Source organism: Bos javanicus, chromosome 17 (assembly GCF_032452875.1).
Source record: "Bos javanicus breed banteng chromosome 17, ARS-OSU_banteng_1.0, whole genome shotgun sequence".
In the NCBI taxonomy this organism is placed as follows: domain Eukaryota; kingdom Metazoa; phylum Chordata; class Mammalia; order Artiodactyla; family Bovidae; genus Bos; species Bos javanicus.
The window spans coordinates 4,951,253-4,969,873 of NC_083884.1; the positions used below are offsets into that span (position 1 = coordinate 4,951,253).

Sequence of the window (18,621 nt, forward strand, 5' to 3'; positions counted from 1 at the left end):
TTCTCCGAGCACAGAGGCTTACCTCTCGCAGAAAGTGTGCAGACAGGGGAGAACCTTGGGATTCTTGTACCTTTCCAGGCATATACTGCAAATCAGAAACTGCTTGTCAATCTGGCGCACCACAGGACTGGGGATGTTGGTGGCTTCACTGGCCATCCTAGACCACTGACATGGGGGGCCGGCTGTCTTTGACCCTGCACGCTGCTGCTGTCAGACAGAAAAACCAAAACGGAGACACATGTAATAATCTGCAAATACAAATCAATCATTGCTTCATTTGCTAGGGGCACTGCGCTCTGAATATGGGTAGGATTCCATATTGTGACCCCGGCGTAACCAACTGGCAGTGTTACAGAGGGTGTACAGTGAGGGGCCCGTTTTGTAAATCAATAAAATAATCATATGTCCACCAGGCAAACAAAAAAAAATTAGAATAAGGTAGCTTGCTGGGAGACTCACAGATATGGAGAACAAACCAGTGGTTACCAGTGAGGGGAGAGGCTGGGGGGACATACTGATACAGCAATGGGGGAGTGGAGGATACAAACTATTGGGGGAAAGACAGGCTCAAGGATGTACTGTACAACATGGGAAATGTAGCCAATATTTTGTAACCACTGTACATGGCAAGTAACCTTTAAAAATTGTATTAAAAATTAAATTGCTACAAGAAAAAAAAAGAGCTATCTTGCTGGATTTCAAAGCAGGGGCAGCTGAAGGGATAGATACTCACATAGCTCTGCCTGTTCACACCTTCAGCCTCGACTATATCCGAATATATATTTATAGTCTTATTAAAATATAGTCTATTATAGTCTATATTAAATAGAATAGTCTTATTAGGATAGAATGTGTTTTCTCAATTATTATACTTGAAGGGGGTCAAAATATGACACCTCCAAATCAGCCACTATGACCTAAGGATTATTTTGAGCTGGAGTCAATTGAGAAATAGCAGATGAAGAAGAGCTCTCTCCCTCTGCCATCTGTCTACAAAGGCAGGGCACCCATTCCCATTTGTAAAGATGCTGGGTATCTTCAATACCAGGAAGAGAAGACGCCTCTTAGTCACCAGAGTGGAGTCTGCACAACAGACTTGACTAAACAACCCTTATCCACCATTTACAGCCTGGTCACCTTCCCACAATTTACTGTCCCTAGGAGTCCAAACTTTTCCTTTGCCTAGCCAATTCTCCACAGTTTATGGTCTTTTACTGAAATAGTATATAAGCTCTTGGGTCTAACTGCCTCTTCTATTCTGTGAAGCTCCTATCAATGTAAAATTTTAAATATTAAATTGATAAAGTTCAATAAAATAAATTTTATCTTGAAAAAAAGAAATATCAATAAAATGTGTATATCTTTTTCTTCTGAAATCTGTCTTTTGCCACTTTAATTCACAGGCTTCAGGTATGAACTTAAGTGTATAGAAGAAAAATGGTTCCTTCCCTATATACTATTAATATGCAGGAATGGAATAATTAGAAGTTTTCAATAAAAATTCTGTATATAGTTCAAAGCATTTTCTTTACAACTAAAGGTTTATAGGCTTCATACTAATATGTATTTTTCATGAAGCAGGGACAAAGGCTAGAGGCAATCTCTATTATTTTAAGCAGTGTCTGTTGGTGTTCGTGTTGGGGTATCTGAGGGACTGGTGAAGTGAATTAATCCAGAGGAGGTTTCAAACTGTGACAGTTCAGGTCAGCAAAAGAGAATTGGAAGAGGGTAACAAAGAAAGCAGAGGGTTATGAAAGAATAGGGGAGGGTAAAATTATAACATAAAACACAACTCCATTTATCACCTTAAAGAATTTCTGGCTTCTGTCCCACAGGGGTGAACCAAGGCTGGGCTAAAATTCACTTACTAATTGTCTAATATTTGCCAAGGTGTCCACAGCTCCCGCCCCAAATCCCAATAGAAATGCTCTATTCAAAAAAAAAGTATGACCCTAGGTGGGAAGTAGGGAAGTACTTATGGATTGTTTAGGCTCAGTTAGGAAGTTTGCCAGAATGCCAAACCCATGACCTTTTCACCCTTTAAACCACTGTAAGTCTCCTAGACTTGGGTTTTCAGAAGGCTGTGCTATGGAAGCTTGGTTTACATACATTTTAACTTGATCCAGGACCGGTGTTCACAGAATCAACAATTTCACACTTTCTAAAAGAAATGTTATTTTCCAAGTACAAATGGTGTTTCTTCTTTCTCTCTACTAAATCAACTTTTAAAAAGGTATGTCAGCTTTTCTGCAGAAATCTATTGGAGAACGGATACAGACATGACACGCCCATTTTCCAGCTCTATGCCTTCTGGGTAAGTTCTCTAAAGAGGATGATTAATAAATAGATGGGGCTCGTAAAAGCACCCGCTGTACAAGTGTCACGTTCCAATGGAACTCACTGCATTAGTTACACGGCGTAGGTGAGACAGATCTAATTAGCCAGCATTATCTGCTAGACTTGCATAGAATGAAAGTACCAGCGTAGAGAGTGATACCCATTGCCTGAATTAAATGCAGCTCTTTTCTCAGGAGCTCAAAGTGCTAGCACATCATCTACTTTTCTTTGACTGCATCCCTAAGATATCCCCAAGAATAGGGAAGGGATGGATTTGTCTGGCCTTAAGATAAGGAAACCAAAGCCGGGGGTTTAAATGACTTGTCCAAGGTCATCCAGTAAAATCAGTGAATCAGAAAGTTTGGACTGCAAGCTTTCTGCCTTCTGATAAGTTCATGTTACCTAGTCGTAAGCAAGTTTAACACTTTACTGGGGTGTGTGTGTGTGCGTGTGACTTATAAAGATGATAGACTTCTCTTTTCAGCAGCATTTACACTGGAACAATACAGAAGACTGGTTTAGGCCCTGAGCAAGCATGACACACCAAGTGTTCCATATATATACATTTTAAATCATACTATATGGCTGATTCATGTTGAGGTTTGACAGGAAACAACAAAATTCTATAAAGCAATTACCCTTCAATTAAAAAATAAATACGACTTCCCTGCCGGTCCAAGGGTTAAGATTTTACGCTCCCAATGCAGGGGGCCCCGGTTCAATCCTTGGTCAGGGAACTAGATCTCACATGCTGCAACTGAAGATTCCATGTGTGACCACTAAGACTCAGCGTAGCCAAATAAATTTAAAAGGTTTTTAAATAAATAAATAAAATAAATTAATAAAATTTAAAAAATCATACTAAACTTTTCAGTTAAAATCAGTTAAAAAGAATTTTATTTTGAATAGCTTTTGGAAATGTTCACGCTAAAACGGAGCAGGATCAAATGGTCCTTGCCCCCATCATGTCCTCTGCCTACCTTTTGCCTGCGGAAAACTTTAGTCAAAGAATAAGTTCAATCAGAGAAGTGAGACATGCTGGAACAAAAGAAAGCAGTCAAAGAAGACTAAATAATAACAATGTCATTGAGCACAGTCAAGTCAAAGAGCATATTCATTGAAATAATCAGTCATGTTGAATACTGAAGTAAGCGGAAAGAAAACATCAAACTGGATTTTACTCTTTTTTTTAACCTTAAACTTTCAATTTTGGCAAGAAAAAAACATTTGTTCTAATCAAATGATCTATGCTGACTAAATGAAGTTTCCTGAGCAGACATTTTTATTCTCCAAAGAGGAAATAAAAAACATTTCATTCTAATTTTCACTCTAATTCCATGATAATTACTGTAGTGGGTGAGAGGGAGTCTTTGTTAGTATTGTTAATTTATATGGTAAATTAAGTTTATTCATTAACAGTAATTTAAAATCATGACAACATCACAATCAGTCACAAGTGAGCTGATGAAGACTTCTAGATCTTCAGGACTCCCAGAATCAAACAAAAGGTTTCCAACCCCCAAAGAGCTCCAAACCAAGACTTTGCCAAGATAATGATCATTCCCTGAATATAACCGGATAGCCACAGTAGAAAGAAATTTGACTGCTCCTGGAGGGAGAATGTGCTTAGAAAAACGGAGGCACAAAATGCACTCGTAAGCACTGTGGGACGCTTCCAACCATCTGAATATGCACAAGGAGTATCCACGAAACATCTGACGGCCTTTCTCCATCAAAGCATCTGGGCACAACTGCAGATTCTGGTCTCCTTGGATTAGAAAAGCTGTAAATACTTACTGGGTTTCCCTGGTGGCTCAGGGGTAAAGAATCTGCCTGCAATGCAGGAGCCATGGGAGACAAGGGTTCGACCCCTGGGTCAGGAAGATCCCCTGGAAGAGGGCATGACAACTCACTCCAGTATTCTTGCCTGAAAAATCCCATGGACAGAGGAGCCTGGCGGGCTACAGTCCATAGCGTCCCAAGGAGTTGGAGATAACTGAAGTGACTTAGCATGCACGCATGTAAATACTTATCTAGATTCTCAGCTACTGTCCTTTCCCCTTCTTGGTTTCTGAACTGTCTGAGATCCTTCTTACATACATAACCAGCAGAAATTAAGAGCATGGTAACAAAAATCAGAATACAGAACTACTCTTTAGCTGGGGATCCGCAAGACACACATGAACACACCTGGCTGTGCTCTGTCTCTGCAGGAGCCAGCCTGCTTCAGGATGCAGGAACCAGCAGCATCTGTTCACAGGAGGCCGAGAGAGGAACTGATACGGACGCCAGGGCAGAGCGAGCCATTTTGAAACCACACCAACAGCCAACGTCAGTGTAGTACCGACACGAGCCAGCTGTGAGAGCTCTTGCGTGGGGAGACTAGCTGAGGGTCCTTGCTGGTGGAAAACCAACAGAGCTGCTCACAGCGGGGCTCGCTCCCCACTCAGATCTTTGCTTTAATGTCCCCATCTCAGTCTGCCCACTCTTTAAAACTGATGCCTGCCCCAGTGTCCTAGCACTTAGCACCCCCGTCCTTGCTCCATTTTTCTCCCGAGCCCTCTGGTCCCTTTCCAATACAGGGTGCGATGTATTTATTGCGAATATTGCCTCATGCCCACCCCACCCCCACACTACGACATAAGATTCACAAAGGCAGGGATTTTTATCTGATTGCTCTGCAGTAGTCCCGGCACCCAGAACTGTGCTTGGTACATAGTACACACATTTTAAAAAATCTTTTTAGTTTGTATTGGGGCATAGCCAATTAAGATGTTGTGACAGTTTCAGGTGGACAGCAAAGGGACTCAGCTATACATATACATGCATCCATCACTTCCATGCAGGCTGCCACATAACATTGAGTAGAGGTCCATGTGCTAAACAGTAGGTCCTTGCTGGTTATCCATTTTAAATACAGCTTCTCCATTTTAATATGGAGAAGGAAATGGCAACCCACTCCAGTATTCTTGCCTAGAGAATCCCAGGGATGGAGGAGCCTGGTTGGCTTCCATCTATGGGATCACAGAGTCGGACACGACTGAAGTGACTTAGCAGCAGCAGCAGCAGCACCAGTGTGTACATGTCCATCCCGAACTCCGTAACTATCCTTTCTCCCCATCCTTCCCCCAGCAAGTTAGTTCTCTAAGTCTACGAGTCTCTTGACACATTTTTGTAAGTGGACTGAATGAAAGTGTAACACGGGAATAGACTCAGTCCCAGCAGAAAAGAGCAGCACTTGCTAAATTACAAGATGAAGAGCATGGTTATTACCGGGCATTTGAACATTTTCACCTGAAATCAGACATTACCTGTCTTCCCATGTAAGTCTAATGATTAGCAACATAAACCATGATCCAGAAGCTAAATATTTAGTGACATATTTGAACACTCTTACAAATGCAGGAAAAGAAATTGAGAACTACTAAAGACACATATGCATGGAAATTAAAAAAATCTAAGAAGGTTGACACATAAATTCCATGTTAGTAGGGGCTTGCCAACTAAACACAGCTTGTGTGGGTAAAAACAATGTAACCATCAGATAACAAAATCCTTGGGCAGAGAAAAATCCTGCCCCAGCATTTCCCTCCCCACATCATCTCTGGTATTTTGCCTGATTCACTTTCTCAAATCTACAACTTGGTGGAAATTACAACCAAATGGAAAAGAAGAATTTGATAGGAGGAGATGAAACGAAAGACAAATGCCTGCACCCACAATTCCACAGTTGAAACCGTATCTCCCACTCCAAATTACACCACTGAGATCGGAAAACTATCCCAACCCTTTATTTCTGACGGTAGAGTGATGAAGAGTAGGGAGAGAGGATAGAAGAGAAAAACAGACTGAAAACGTCTTCTGGAGAAAGGGAGATTGGTGAAAGCTTGTCTGGCTGGTCTAAGAAACACGGTTGGGAAACAGGTCAAGAATTCTTTGCAAAATCAAAATTTAACACGTGATTTGTGGGTAGGCGGCAGCACATTTGATTATATGTCATCCTAAAGACACTAGACTCCATTTCCATTGTTTAATTTTACGGCATTCCTGGATTATGGCTTCTCTTTGTGGAACTTAAATGAGTTTATTTGTTAATATAGCTACTTTTTTTTTAATTTTTCTTGGACCAACAACAATGGTGCAGATGTGCTTAGATTGACTTCCCAAGAAGCTAAAAGTCTTCTTTTACATTTATAGGAAGAAGCTCTTGAACCACTGGGATTACCTATAAACTCACAGTAAACTACCTTTTACCTGCCAGAGCAGGTGGTACCTGGAGCTCAAGGTATGGATTAAAATACAATTCAAAAAACAAGGTACTTTTAATTTTTCAAATTTATGAGCATGTTATTATCCACTTGCAATGAAATCTGCATTGTTACTGAGGACTCAACTGGAGGAAAGAAAAGAGGACAATCTTCAGTGAAATTAAAACAGGGTGACCTATTTCCAGTTCAATCAAGCCTCTATCCCAAATGGGCCATTTTGTAAATGAGAAAAGCCAGATGGAGTATCTTTCTTGATGGGAGGAATTTGAGTGTGCGTGGAGGCGGGGCAGGGGGCCTCAGGAAGCCATCGGCTTTAACTTCTGTCTCCAGGGAGGCGTGTGCCCAAGCTTTCCAAGGGTTCTCCTTCCCAGGGTCAGATGTATGACAGCTCCCCTAGACTGCTGAGCTTGACCATATGGAAGCTGATTTTTAAGCCAAGCCCCCAACTTGTGATATGACAGTTATGCCTGTTTCCTCTACCTCTTTCTTTAGTTTGCCAACGTTTGCCATTGCCTTCTTCCTGAAAGTACTCACCTTCCGTAGTCAGTTCTTAAGATCTGCTTTGGGTTTTCAAAGTTCCAGAAGGCTGGGTCTGTGTGATGGGGAGTGTTAAGTCGTCAGGCTAATTGACATTCATCTGACAGTGCCCTGGGACAGTCAGGGTGAGTGGGGTCTCCTCTCCCCACATCCATCACCTTGCCAAGTCTCTTCCCTTGCTTTCCTTGGGGACTACACAAAGAGGCTGAATATTCTGGGGAAAGGCAGAGGGCAGCCAGGGCCCTAAGCCCCAGGAGGTGGGTGAGATTAGCGAGAAAGGGGAAGAGAAATCTATTCTACATGGGAACTTCAACAGACACAGGCGTATATAGCAGCAATACGTTTTTCCCCCGGAAGCGTATTATTTAAATCTGTTGTTGATTAGAATAAATGTTTACTTAAACTAATAAGTTTCTAATAATAATAATAAAAGCACTTAGAAGAATGGAATTCTCAATAGAGAATATGAACGCAGAGTGGGTAAAGCAGAAAAGGGGAGCCTGGCATGTAAAGAGCAGGAATGAATATCTCCTCCAGTGATGTTATTTGAATAATTACATTTGGTTTCTTTTTCCTCAGTATTTGGTCTAATCTGAACCTGCAAATTCTTCAAGGAAGCCTGATCTGGTCAATTCTGATCAACTGCATAATAATGATATTCAAAGAACCCTAATAGAAAGCAGATCCTATAAATCTACACTAAAATTCTTATATAAGTAATAAAGGGACACAGATGGTATTAGATTTTTTTTTTGAAAAGTAATCATGGGTGTGTACAAATGAGAATTTTACCACAATTAGAAGTAACTTGGTCACATTTTTTAAAAGAAAAAAAAATGACTGTAAAAAATTTGTGGCAATTTTTAAGTTTGGAAGTATTTCTCTCCTATACATCTCAATAATACACATAAATATTTGGCTGAAGTCTTAGTTTTATCAGAGAGGTAATGAAAAAAAAGCACAAGGGAGTCTTAAAAATTAAGCTTAGTTAAATAAATAGCTACATGTTTAGGATTTTTTTCTACTTAATAAGAATAGGTAAAAGAAAGTCCTGAGTTTAGAGAAATTAATGTCTAAAGAAATCCAAGTGAAGGACATTTTTACTTTAGTAAGACAAAGAATGAGTATTTTTTTTTACCATATTTCACAAGCAACAAAATCACTCAACTTTTGTTATCATATAAATAAAAAAATTAAGTCATCCCAGGATTATAACATTAACTATGGTGAAAATATGTATAGATTTTATTCTCCATTTAAAAATGTGTGGGTTATATATACGCTGTATTCTTGTTTCTTGAAACAGCACATTCTACCAGAGAACATTTTTACATTCAGCAGTGTTTTAACCTTTCCAATGCCAACCCCTCATGTCTTTCTAGGAGAAAACTAGAAAGAAACACTTGGAGGTTTAGGAAAGGCCACTATTCACATCTCTGCAACAAAAAGCTGCTTTCTCCACCACGGCACACACGAAACTTCTCATTGTGTGCTTGCTCTGGAGGGGCGTGCATTACTTAACAACACAGTGGGTTAGGAAGGATGCTGCTAAAGCGTCTGTCCAAAAATACTGAAAGGCACCGGGAAACAGGTTCACAGTGGGCAGGAGTGAATCCTAATACTTAAGAAATCGATTGAAGAATCTGGGCAAACAAATGGCTTTCCTTACACAGTCTGATTAAAACAAAGCCGAGAACAAAAAACCACTCACAATTTACTCATGAGGAATAAAACTACTGTAAGATGATCTAAACCAAAGAATTGAACTAATAATTTTTAAAATGCCTTGTTCTGAATCTATGGACCTGTTCCTTAAAGCTGATAGTGAAACCATCTTTTCTTAAGACAGAAATATCATTTTACCTTTGGGTTCAGAAATCTACTAATTAACATTCCATTTTTAATTTAAAATAATAGCCTTCCTACTTGCTCTCCTAATCCCCTGCCCCCCACCCCAATAAGGAATAATGGCAGGGTGGGGCATCGTTGCACAAACAGCTCTTGGATACAAAAATGATGCCTACTGTTTCAGGAAGCAAACCTAAGGTCCAACCCAAGATTTTTTTTTCCCCTTTCTATGTAGTGCTGCCATTGAACTCCACCCAGATTTGAGTCTATTTCAAAGGCAGCAAAAAAAAAAAAAAAAAGTCAGAAAAGGCCCCAAATGTTCTCCTGCACATTTTCTGATCATCAATGGCATTCAGAATTCAGAGGGTCGAGTCATGCATTATGAATGACTGGGTTTCCAATGGTAACTGGGAACTGTGGCACTTAACCCCAGGGTTCCCTAACAGAGGACACAGTGGGGGAGGGTCGAATCACACAGTCTCCTCTACCCTGGAGTACCGAGGAAGGAATCCTGCAAATTAAACATTTCATCCCCATTTTTGTACCCAACAGCGAGAAGCACAGGGAAAAAAATCTTATATTTAAAATAGGCCTATATACACATTAAAATAAAACTAGTAAAAATAAAGATCCAGTTAGATCACATTAGAAACTTGATAAGAAAAATCTGGCATGATGATCGCCCTATTCTTGCTAATTTGATGCTTTTGTTTAAGCAGAGTGGGTCTCCCTCTGACTGATAGTTACAGAGCATACTACATCACCATTAGAGAGAAGAGAGGGGTAAACGCCAGAACAGAGGCAGCAGGATGAATTAGTTATTCCCCTGGCCTAAGACTAAGCAGCATGAACACCGAGGACCTACCCATTTCTGCAGACAGACTAATGAACGAGGCAAAGAACGACATCTTCCCCCACCTGGCGCTGCAGCCCGCAGCCACCCAAAAGAACAATGCACATTTCTGCTCACGTCTAGAGTCTGGAAGCACCATGCAAAGAGACTGGTTAAAATTCCCTACCATGCAGTGCAGCCATCATCAGCAGCCCAGCATATCTTCTGCTCTATGGAGTGATGTGCCAGCTCATGAACAGAAGAGAGGAAGAGAAAAATGGAGGAGACAAGAGAAGGCTCAGGAAAGTCGGCAGGGACGTTTCTGGGTCATTAACAAGTGGGAGACCCCTTTCGGTATTGAAACCAATCAACCTTTATCTCCCAGGACATCTTTTTCTCACTCAGCGTCTGTTGAAAAGACTGCAGCAGACCAAGCAAGGGATTATGGGATCGGGATGCAGCAGCGAGCTGCAATGAGATTCGTGGGTGGCTTGCGCTCCCCTCTGAGTCAGCAGTCAGCTGTTTCCACGCTCCTGTGCTGGGCCGAGGCACCATCACCAGAACCGGGCTGCACGGTTACCAGGGGGAGGACTGTCTGTGCACAGCTCCCTGCGCTCGCAGCCGACAGGCTTACTAACCGGAGAGCGGGTGTGCCGCCAAGTAAGCAAAAGGGGATGCAGTGGCCAAAGATCCCAGGAAGAAATTAGGCACGCGGGAGCTCAGTAGGAAAAGTTCGAATTTAGAAGACTGTTTGGGTGGAGTGTGAGAGCACAAACTCACTTCCCTTAGTAAGGAAAAAAAAAAATCTATTTCCTTAGATTTTTTAACTAGCTTGAAACACCAATGCAAATTTTTTTTAAAATGCAAAACAGCCCAGTTCAACAAGGCTCTACTTTTTCCTTTTTTGGTCTTACCCAGGAAAGGGTCTATAAAATACAGTTCCTCAAAGTCAAATCATGCAAATGATATTTCTCTGTTTTTTGTTGTTCTAATCATTCAGAAAAAAATCATGTAAGTCAATATTTATTTCAGGGGGCCAACAGAACCTTTTGTTTTTCTGATGAAGCCATAGTTCTCAAAGGTTAGAAACTTGTCAAACTTGACATATTAACATAACTCCTCTATCAGGTCATTTAACTGATCCTGAAAAGGCTTTGGTAACAAAAATGACCAGCAAGAAGCCACATAAAAAGTTAGGTCTTCATATTACAAATAATACTTTAGAATATAAAAATCCTATATATCAGAATGGAATCCATAATCATTCCCTTTCTATAGCAATGGAGCAGGGAAAGAAATGCATTGCTTTCTATTCCTTGGTTAGTTACTAGTTTAAAAGTAGACACTAATTATTTTATTTAAATGATAAAAACTGAATTTGCATGTTTAATAATATTAATATTCATTAAATCCTTTCCATGTAATCAGGCATTGCAGCAAGCCCGGTGAAGGGGCACTCAGCTCTGCAGAGGGGCAGGAGGGGAAGGTCACAAAGAATTTGGTGAACTTGACAAATCCAGAAAAATGCAGAGACATGCCCAAATTGGCGTAGTACACAGTTCTCAAAAGCTCAGGTTAACACCTGCTTTAGAAGTTCTGTTTTTTAACAGCTTTATTGAGATATAATTCACATACTACACAATTCACCCACTTCAAGTGTACAGTTTTCACCATTTAAAAGTCTACAAACAATAAATGCATGAGAGGGAGTAAAGAAAAAGTAACTCTCCAGCACTGCTGCTGAGAATGCAAACTGGTATAGCCACCATGGAGAACAGTATGGATACTCCTTAAAAAACTAAAAATAGTGTTGCCATATGATCCTGCAATCCTGCTTTTGAGTATTGATCTGGAGAAAACTCTAGTTTGAAAAGATACATGCACCCCAGTGTTCACAGTGGCACTGCTGACAACAGCCAAGACGTGGAAACAGCCTAAACGCCCATCGACAGGCAAATGGGTAGAGATGTGGTAACTATATACACATACATGCACCACAGAACATACTCAGCTATGAAAGGAAGGAATAGTGTCCTTAGCAGCAACATGGATGGACCCAGAGATGAACTTACTAAGTGAAATAAACCAGATAGAGACAAGCATCATGTGATGTTGTCAGGGGAAGCACACTGATAGAAACAGCCCACCCTGGCCAGGTACCACAGTAACCATTTGCATGAGCTGTTTTACGACAGGAGATCCTGATAAGGAATACGGAACTAATAAGCCACCACCAGCTGGAAGAGTTCGGGAAAGGTCGAAAGGAGACACCGCGTGTCCGTCCACTTCCCAGAATCCCTCTCGCTAGCATCCATCTTGGCTGAGCGATGCGTGCGCCACCAGGAAAGACTCTGAATTAGAATGATTGGCCAAAGACCACCTGGAAATTAATCCCATCACCATAAAACCCGACACTGAGAGCCACGTGGCAGAGCAGTTCTCCTGGGTTCCCTTACCCTACTGCTCTCCCCCTGGGTGCCCTTTCCCAATAAAATCTCTTGCTCTGTCAGCACATGTGTCTCCTCGGGCAATTCATTTCCCAGTGTTAGACAAGAGCCCAATTTCAGGCCCTGGAAGGGGTCCGCCTTCCTGCAACAATATCACTTATACATAGAATCTAAAAAAAAGATACAAATAAACTTATTCACAAAACAGAAAGAGACTCACAGACACAGGAAACAAACTTATGGTTACCAAAGGAGAGATAAATTAGGACTCTGAGATTAGCAGATACACATACAATTCTATATATTAGCAGATAGAAAATAGTTAAACAACAAGGTCCTACTGTATGGCACAGCAACTATATTCAACATCTTGTAATGAAGTATAATGGAAAAGAATCTGAAAAAAGTATAATTGAATCACTTTGCAGTACACTGGAAACTTAACACAACACTATAAATCAACTATACCTCAATTAAAAAAAAGTTTTTTAAAGCTGTTCCCTTTAGCTATTACTCCCTACTTTCCCATCCCCCACAGTCCTATGCAGCCACTCATCTACTTTTTGTCTCTATCTGTTCAGTTCAGTCGCTCAGTCATGTGCGACTCTTTGTGACCCCATGGATTGCAGCACACCAGGCTTCCTTGTCCATCACCAACTCCCAGAGCTTGCTCAAATTCATGTCCATCGAGTTGGTCATGCCGTCCAATTAAACCGTCCTCTGTCGTCCCCTTCTCCTGCCTTCAGTCTTTTGTCCCTACAGATTTCCCTATTCTGGCCTGTTACACAAATGGGATCATATAATAAATATATGGGGAAACAGTGCAAACAGTGTCAGACTTTATTTTTCTGGGCTCCAAAATCACTGCAGATGGTGACTGCAGCCATGAAATTAAAAGACGCTTACTCCTTGGAAGGAACGTTATGACCAACCTAGATAGCATATTCAAAAGCAGAGACATTACTTTGCCAACAAAGGTTCGTCTAGTCAAGGCTATGGTTTTTCCTGTGGTCGTGTATGGATGTGAGCTGGACTGTGAAGAAGGCTGAGCGCCGAAGAATTGATGCTTTTGAACTGTGGTGTTGGAGAAGACTCTTGAGAGTCCCTTGGACTGCAAGGAGATCCAACCAGTCCATTCTGAAGGAGATCAGCCCTGGGATTTCTTTGGAAGGAATGATGCTAAAGCTGAAGCTCCAGTACTTTGGCCACCTCATGCGAAGAGTTGACTCATTGGAAAAGACTCTGATGCTGGGAGGGATTGGGGGCAGGAGGAGAAGGGGACGACAGAGGATGAGATGGCTGGATGGCATCACTGACTCGCTGGACGTGAGGCTGAGTAAACTCCAGGAGTCGGTAATGGACAGGGAGGCCTGGCATGCTGCGATTCATGGGGTCGCAAAGAGTCGGACATAACTGAGCAACTGATCTGATCTGATCTGAATAATGTTGATCTAGGGGTTTGGCTTACTTCACTTACAGAACAGTTCCAAGGTTCATCCATGTGGCTTGTATCAGTACTTCATTCTTTTATATGGCTGAAAAATATTCCATTGTACAGATAAGCAGATGGATATTTTGTTTACGGACATTTGGGTTGTTTCAACTTTTTGGCTGTTATAAATAATGCTGCTATAAACATTCATATATGCTGCTGCTGCTGCTAAGTCGCTTCAGTAGTGTCCAATTCTGTGTGACCCCACAGACGGCAGCCCACCAGGCTCCCCCATCCCTGGGATTCTCCAGGCAAGAACACTGGAGTGGGTTGCCATTTCCTTCTCCAATGCATGAAAGTGAAAAGTGAAAGTGAAGTCGCTCAGTCGTGTCCGACTCCTAGCAACCCCATGGACTGAAGCCTACCTGTCTCCTCCATCCATGGGATGTTCCAGGCAAGAGTACTGGAGTGGGTTGCCATTGCCTTCTCCAATAAACATTCATATATAGGTGTTTGCTACAAGTTTACAATTTAATTAGAACCCACTCTGGTAACTAAAGGCAGGCACATCCCACGCCAAAGCTACGTCTTTTTCCTAAGACAGGCTATCACAACAGTCCCTGACTTCTTAAGACAGGCCTCTCCTCTCCTCTTGTGTTTCTGGTGAAATTTACTGACCATGATGAATCCAGTAGCCAAATTCATCGAAATCTAGTCCTCCCCTCTGACATCATTTCTTCTGACCCCTCCACTCAACCCAAACTGTGGGGCATACACTTGGAGTGAGTCTCGGTTCTCACAGGACGGTGAAAAAGTGGGAGAGATCCTTGGTCTTGTTGCCTGGCTTGCAGTCAGAGAAGCTTCACCTACTCACTCAATCACTGAATGTCTAGCATGTGCCAGGCATTGAGCAGGCTCTGAGGATACAGAGACGGACAGAACGGTGGCTCAGCCTTCAGGAAGATTATAGCTCAGAGTGGGAGATAGATGAGTAAGCAGACAATTGCAGTTGGGAATGGTAAGTCCTTGACTAGTGGTTTGTTTAGAAACCACTATAGAAAGAAACTATAGATTCTTTCTGGGTTGGAGTTGCATTGAGAACTTCTGCAGCCAGAGGGTAAAGCCCCAGGAGCAGAGATGAGCCCGAGATCCTTGTGAGTCTGCTGCGTGCCATGCAGACTTCGGGGTGCTGTCTCATCTCTCCCCAGTGTTTCCCTCCAGTTGAATAGACGTTAGAGAGCTAACTGTCCTCAGCCAGTTGGACTGCGGTCACTCAGGAAGTATACAGACAGTGCACACGTGTAAGACATGAGAGGTGCTAATAGAACTGGGCTTGGCAGGACCCTGGGAGATAGAGAACTGAAATTTATTGATGGATTACGTGTCAGGTTCAATTCAAAGTCCTTTGTGTACAGTCTACTTATCTCCAATCAAGGACATCTCTGCTAGAACATAAACTTCTTAGGATGGCATTTAGGGCCATTTATGATCTGCCCTCTGCCTTCCACATTTTTTTTTCCTTGTTGTAGCCTTCCCAGTGACACTCTGGTTCCTAAGTCATGCCACCATGCGTTTTTAAGCAGAATTTCTCAACCAGGGAAGGGCACCTATCCCCCTAATGGAGCGGTGGGGTATGCATTCATGAATGGGAAGGGGCATTTTTGACTGTCCTACTGATTATGTGTCTGGGGGCTGGGGGTGGGGAGATACTACTGAGGTTTAGTGCCTGAGGCAGGATGCCTGCCATCCCCCAGCACACGGGAGGGTCTCCTACAAGTATCTCTGTCCCCTCACTCTGCTGAAACCAATGCAAGAAACATACTGCTTGTTCTGAGAGGAACGCGCAAGCTCTTCTGACTCCTCTCCTGGGTTAACTCCTTCAAGTCCTCCAGAACTCCACAAAGACAGCCGCATTTTAGGAAGGATTCCCTGTGGCTCCTTCCATCCCAGACCCTCCCATCCCCGTGTGGACTGGATGTCTGCTCATGAGCTCCACAGCATCCCTTGCTGGAAACTACTGCCAGCTCCATCTCTTACCTCTAACCCCACAGCCCCGATGCAGTGCCTGTCACATAGCAAGCAGCCAGGAAGCAGATGTGCAATGACAGAGCCCTACAAACGGATGAGCAATACAGCATCATGGAAAGGTTCTGCTCATCTCAGAGCTGGAAAATAGATGGATCAGACACCATTATGGAAAGGCAATTCTTCGCACCTGCTTTGTGGTTTAGAATTTAGAAAGCACCTTCATAATACAAAGCAAAGCAAACCCAGAGACAGAATTTAACAGGGAAGGACAAATCTGACTCCATATTGGATCTGTTTCTTTTGCTTTAACTTTTGTATTCTGTTGCCTTTGCTCTAAGTTAAGAAGGCTGTCTACAGGCCTGAAATATACAGGATGGCCCTCTCTCAAGGTTCTGGCCTTTAAAAGTATAACACGTTTCCATTCATATAAGATAAAAAGTTGCAGAACAGAGAATAATGTCTTTTAGGAGGTTTACAGGAACATTTTGACTGGATAGCTGCAAGAACAAAGGATTCCGGCACCAAAAGGTTTGCTGCAACCAACCACACCCCTTCCCTTTTAGTAGAAAAGAAGCCCGGGGAATTCCCTGGCCACCCAGTGGTTAAGACTCTGCACTTTCACTGCTGTGGCCCTGGGTTTGATCCCGTCAGGAAACTGAGGTCCCTCAGTCTTGTCCGACTCTTTGCAACCCCATGGACTATAGCCCACCAGGCTCCTCTGTCCATGGAATTTTCCAGGCAAGAATACTGGAGTGGGTTGCCATTTTCTCCTCCACGGGATCTTCTTAACCCAGGGATTGAACCTGGGTCTCCTGTGTCTGCTGCATTGGCAGATGGATTCTTTACCACTGAGCCACCTGGGAAGCTGGAATGGTATAACCAAAAAATAGATAAATAAAACAAAATAAGGACTCTGTTGGAAAAAAAAAAAAAAAGCCTGAATTCTAACAGGGAAGATGGTTGTTTGGGGCACTAGTCCATCATCTTGACCTGCTGGCTTTCTGAATACAGTTGCTGCTCCTCGCCCCAACAACCTGCCTTACTTATCAGCCTGTCATGCTGCGGGCAGTAACAAGAGCAGGTATCTTATTACTTCAGTGGAAACCGAGGTTCAGAAGGTTTACAAGACCAGCCCAGAGTGCAGCGGCCATTGGGCAGTGAGCTGAACTAGAGTTCGGGCCTTATGGCTGGCATAGCTCTTCTTTCACGGTGCCACAATGTCCCTCAAGGATGGGCAAAGGCCGGGACAGGGGTCAGCCAATCCCACAGTGCCACAAACCCAGCTGGTTAGAGAGGGGATGTCTTTCAGGGAAAGATAAACGCAACCAACTAGGAGGAGGCAGCCTAAAACAAGGCGCCTATAAAGTCGACCTAATAAAATCGTCATTTAGTTTAGTTGTTGTTTTGTTTTATTTTATAATCTTTGTTTCCAAAAGCCTTTCTGAATATTGTTGCCAAATGGTCTTCTGAAAGAAGATGGTAAGGAATGATTATTTCCAGTCCAGGGTTGAGTGACTGGAGAAGAGATATTGTTAGGATGGATTTTACAGATCAGCACCCCACAAGTGACCCCTCAGAACCAGGCTCTTCTTGTCAGTCCAGACTCTTTGCAACCAACTTGAGTGAATGGTTTGGCTTGGGCCCCAGGAGGCAGTCCTCTCCTCTCCTTTGGCAGAGGCGGCACAGACTGCTCACCCTGGAGTCTAGGAGTCATTCTTCAGTGGGGTGGAGAGGTCCTATACCAAAGGGGACTGTTTGAAAATAATGGTTGATGAAGCAGAAACGATCTTCCCTATAAAAGTGTTCTTGCAAAGAGAGATGGTCCAAGTTGGCCTTAACCTAGTGGGGTTCTGTGGATGAAAACAGAACTAGCTGACCCAGTTGAAGCCCAGAAACTCACACCAGAACTCATCTTGGAATTACCATTTAATTTTTTTGGGGGGAGGGGAGCGGGGGTTACCATTTAATGTCATACATTTTACATATAATTATGTGCCAGGTGGTGCAGTAGGCAGTGATGACCCAAAAATACATGAGACATGAGCAGAACCTCTCAGAAGCACTCCTGGGGACAGAGTTTCCTGCCTCCAAGTCACAGGCATGTTGATTGGGTCCCAGGTGTCAGAACGGCCCTTCCTAGACAGGTCACACCCAAAGGTAGTGGGGTTTGCAATTTGAACATATCTTTTTGAGGGAGGTAATTCAACCCCTAGCCTCTACTATGGGTGAAAGGCTACCACAAGGCCTGGGCTGATGCAGACCCACCTGAGAAGGGCCTGGCTTTCCCGTAGCACCGTTCTCTCGTGAACAGAGTTGAGATACATGGAAGAATGTTACATCTGCCTCGTTCTGGTGTGCATGAGCGGAACTCCGAGGTGGCTGCACAACTGGAGTGGTGTAAAAGGTGGGTGGGAAAAGGGGCTACGACTTGTGCTCTCCTCCGCGGGCTTTTATCTCTGGTACACATCCCAAGTAGGGGAGCAGGGCAAGAAGCTCTGAGCCTCACAACATGGTGAAGGTGCTATGCTGCCTGCTTTGCCTCCTGTGCCGATGATTACTAACCATACTATAATATTAAAATCTCTGTGTCTTGTGGGTCTGGTTGGCAGCTTGAACCCACAACCACGCTGTGTTGCTGGCCTTTCCTTATCTGAGTTTCTTCTTGCCCTCAGAAGCCCCTTCTCAGCCCAAAGATGTCCTTCACACAAAAGACTGAAGCAGAACACGATTCTGCAATCCATCAGACATCCCAGCAGCATGCTAACCCTTCCTTATTCTTTGTCTTGCTCTGACTATGACAAAAATAACAAGCAAAAGCAAGCAAACAAAATGCTCTTTTGTTTTACTGTTCTTTGGCCTCACTAAGTTTAAGTCGACCATCTGTCCTGAGCA

The 18,621-nt window shown here is 42.8% G+C and overlaps 1 protein-coding gene across 6 annotated transcripts in view; it reads right to left on the reverse strand.

Annotated features, from left to right (window-relative positions):
* Positions 1-18,621, reverse strand: part of TRIM2 (tripartite motif containing 2) — a 128,101-nt gene that overhangs the window by 58,954 nt on the left and 50,526 nt on the right. For 2 of the 6 annotated variants that reach the window (XM_061383942.1, XM_061383948.1), the window contains exon 2: positions 23-207. The exons of 1 other annotated variant lie outside the window; for it this stretch is intronic. In XM_061383942.1, the coding sequence (XP_061239926.1) occupies positions 23-207 (185 nt within the window). Of the gene's footprint in view, positions 1-22; positions 208-10,009; positions 10,255-18,621 lie in introns of those variants that run through there. 3 more of the 6 variants (XM_061383944.1, XM_061383946.1, XM_061383945.1) reach the window with 2 other exon arrangements.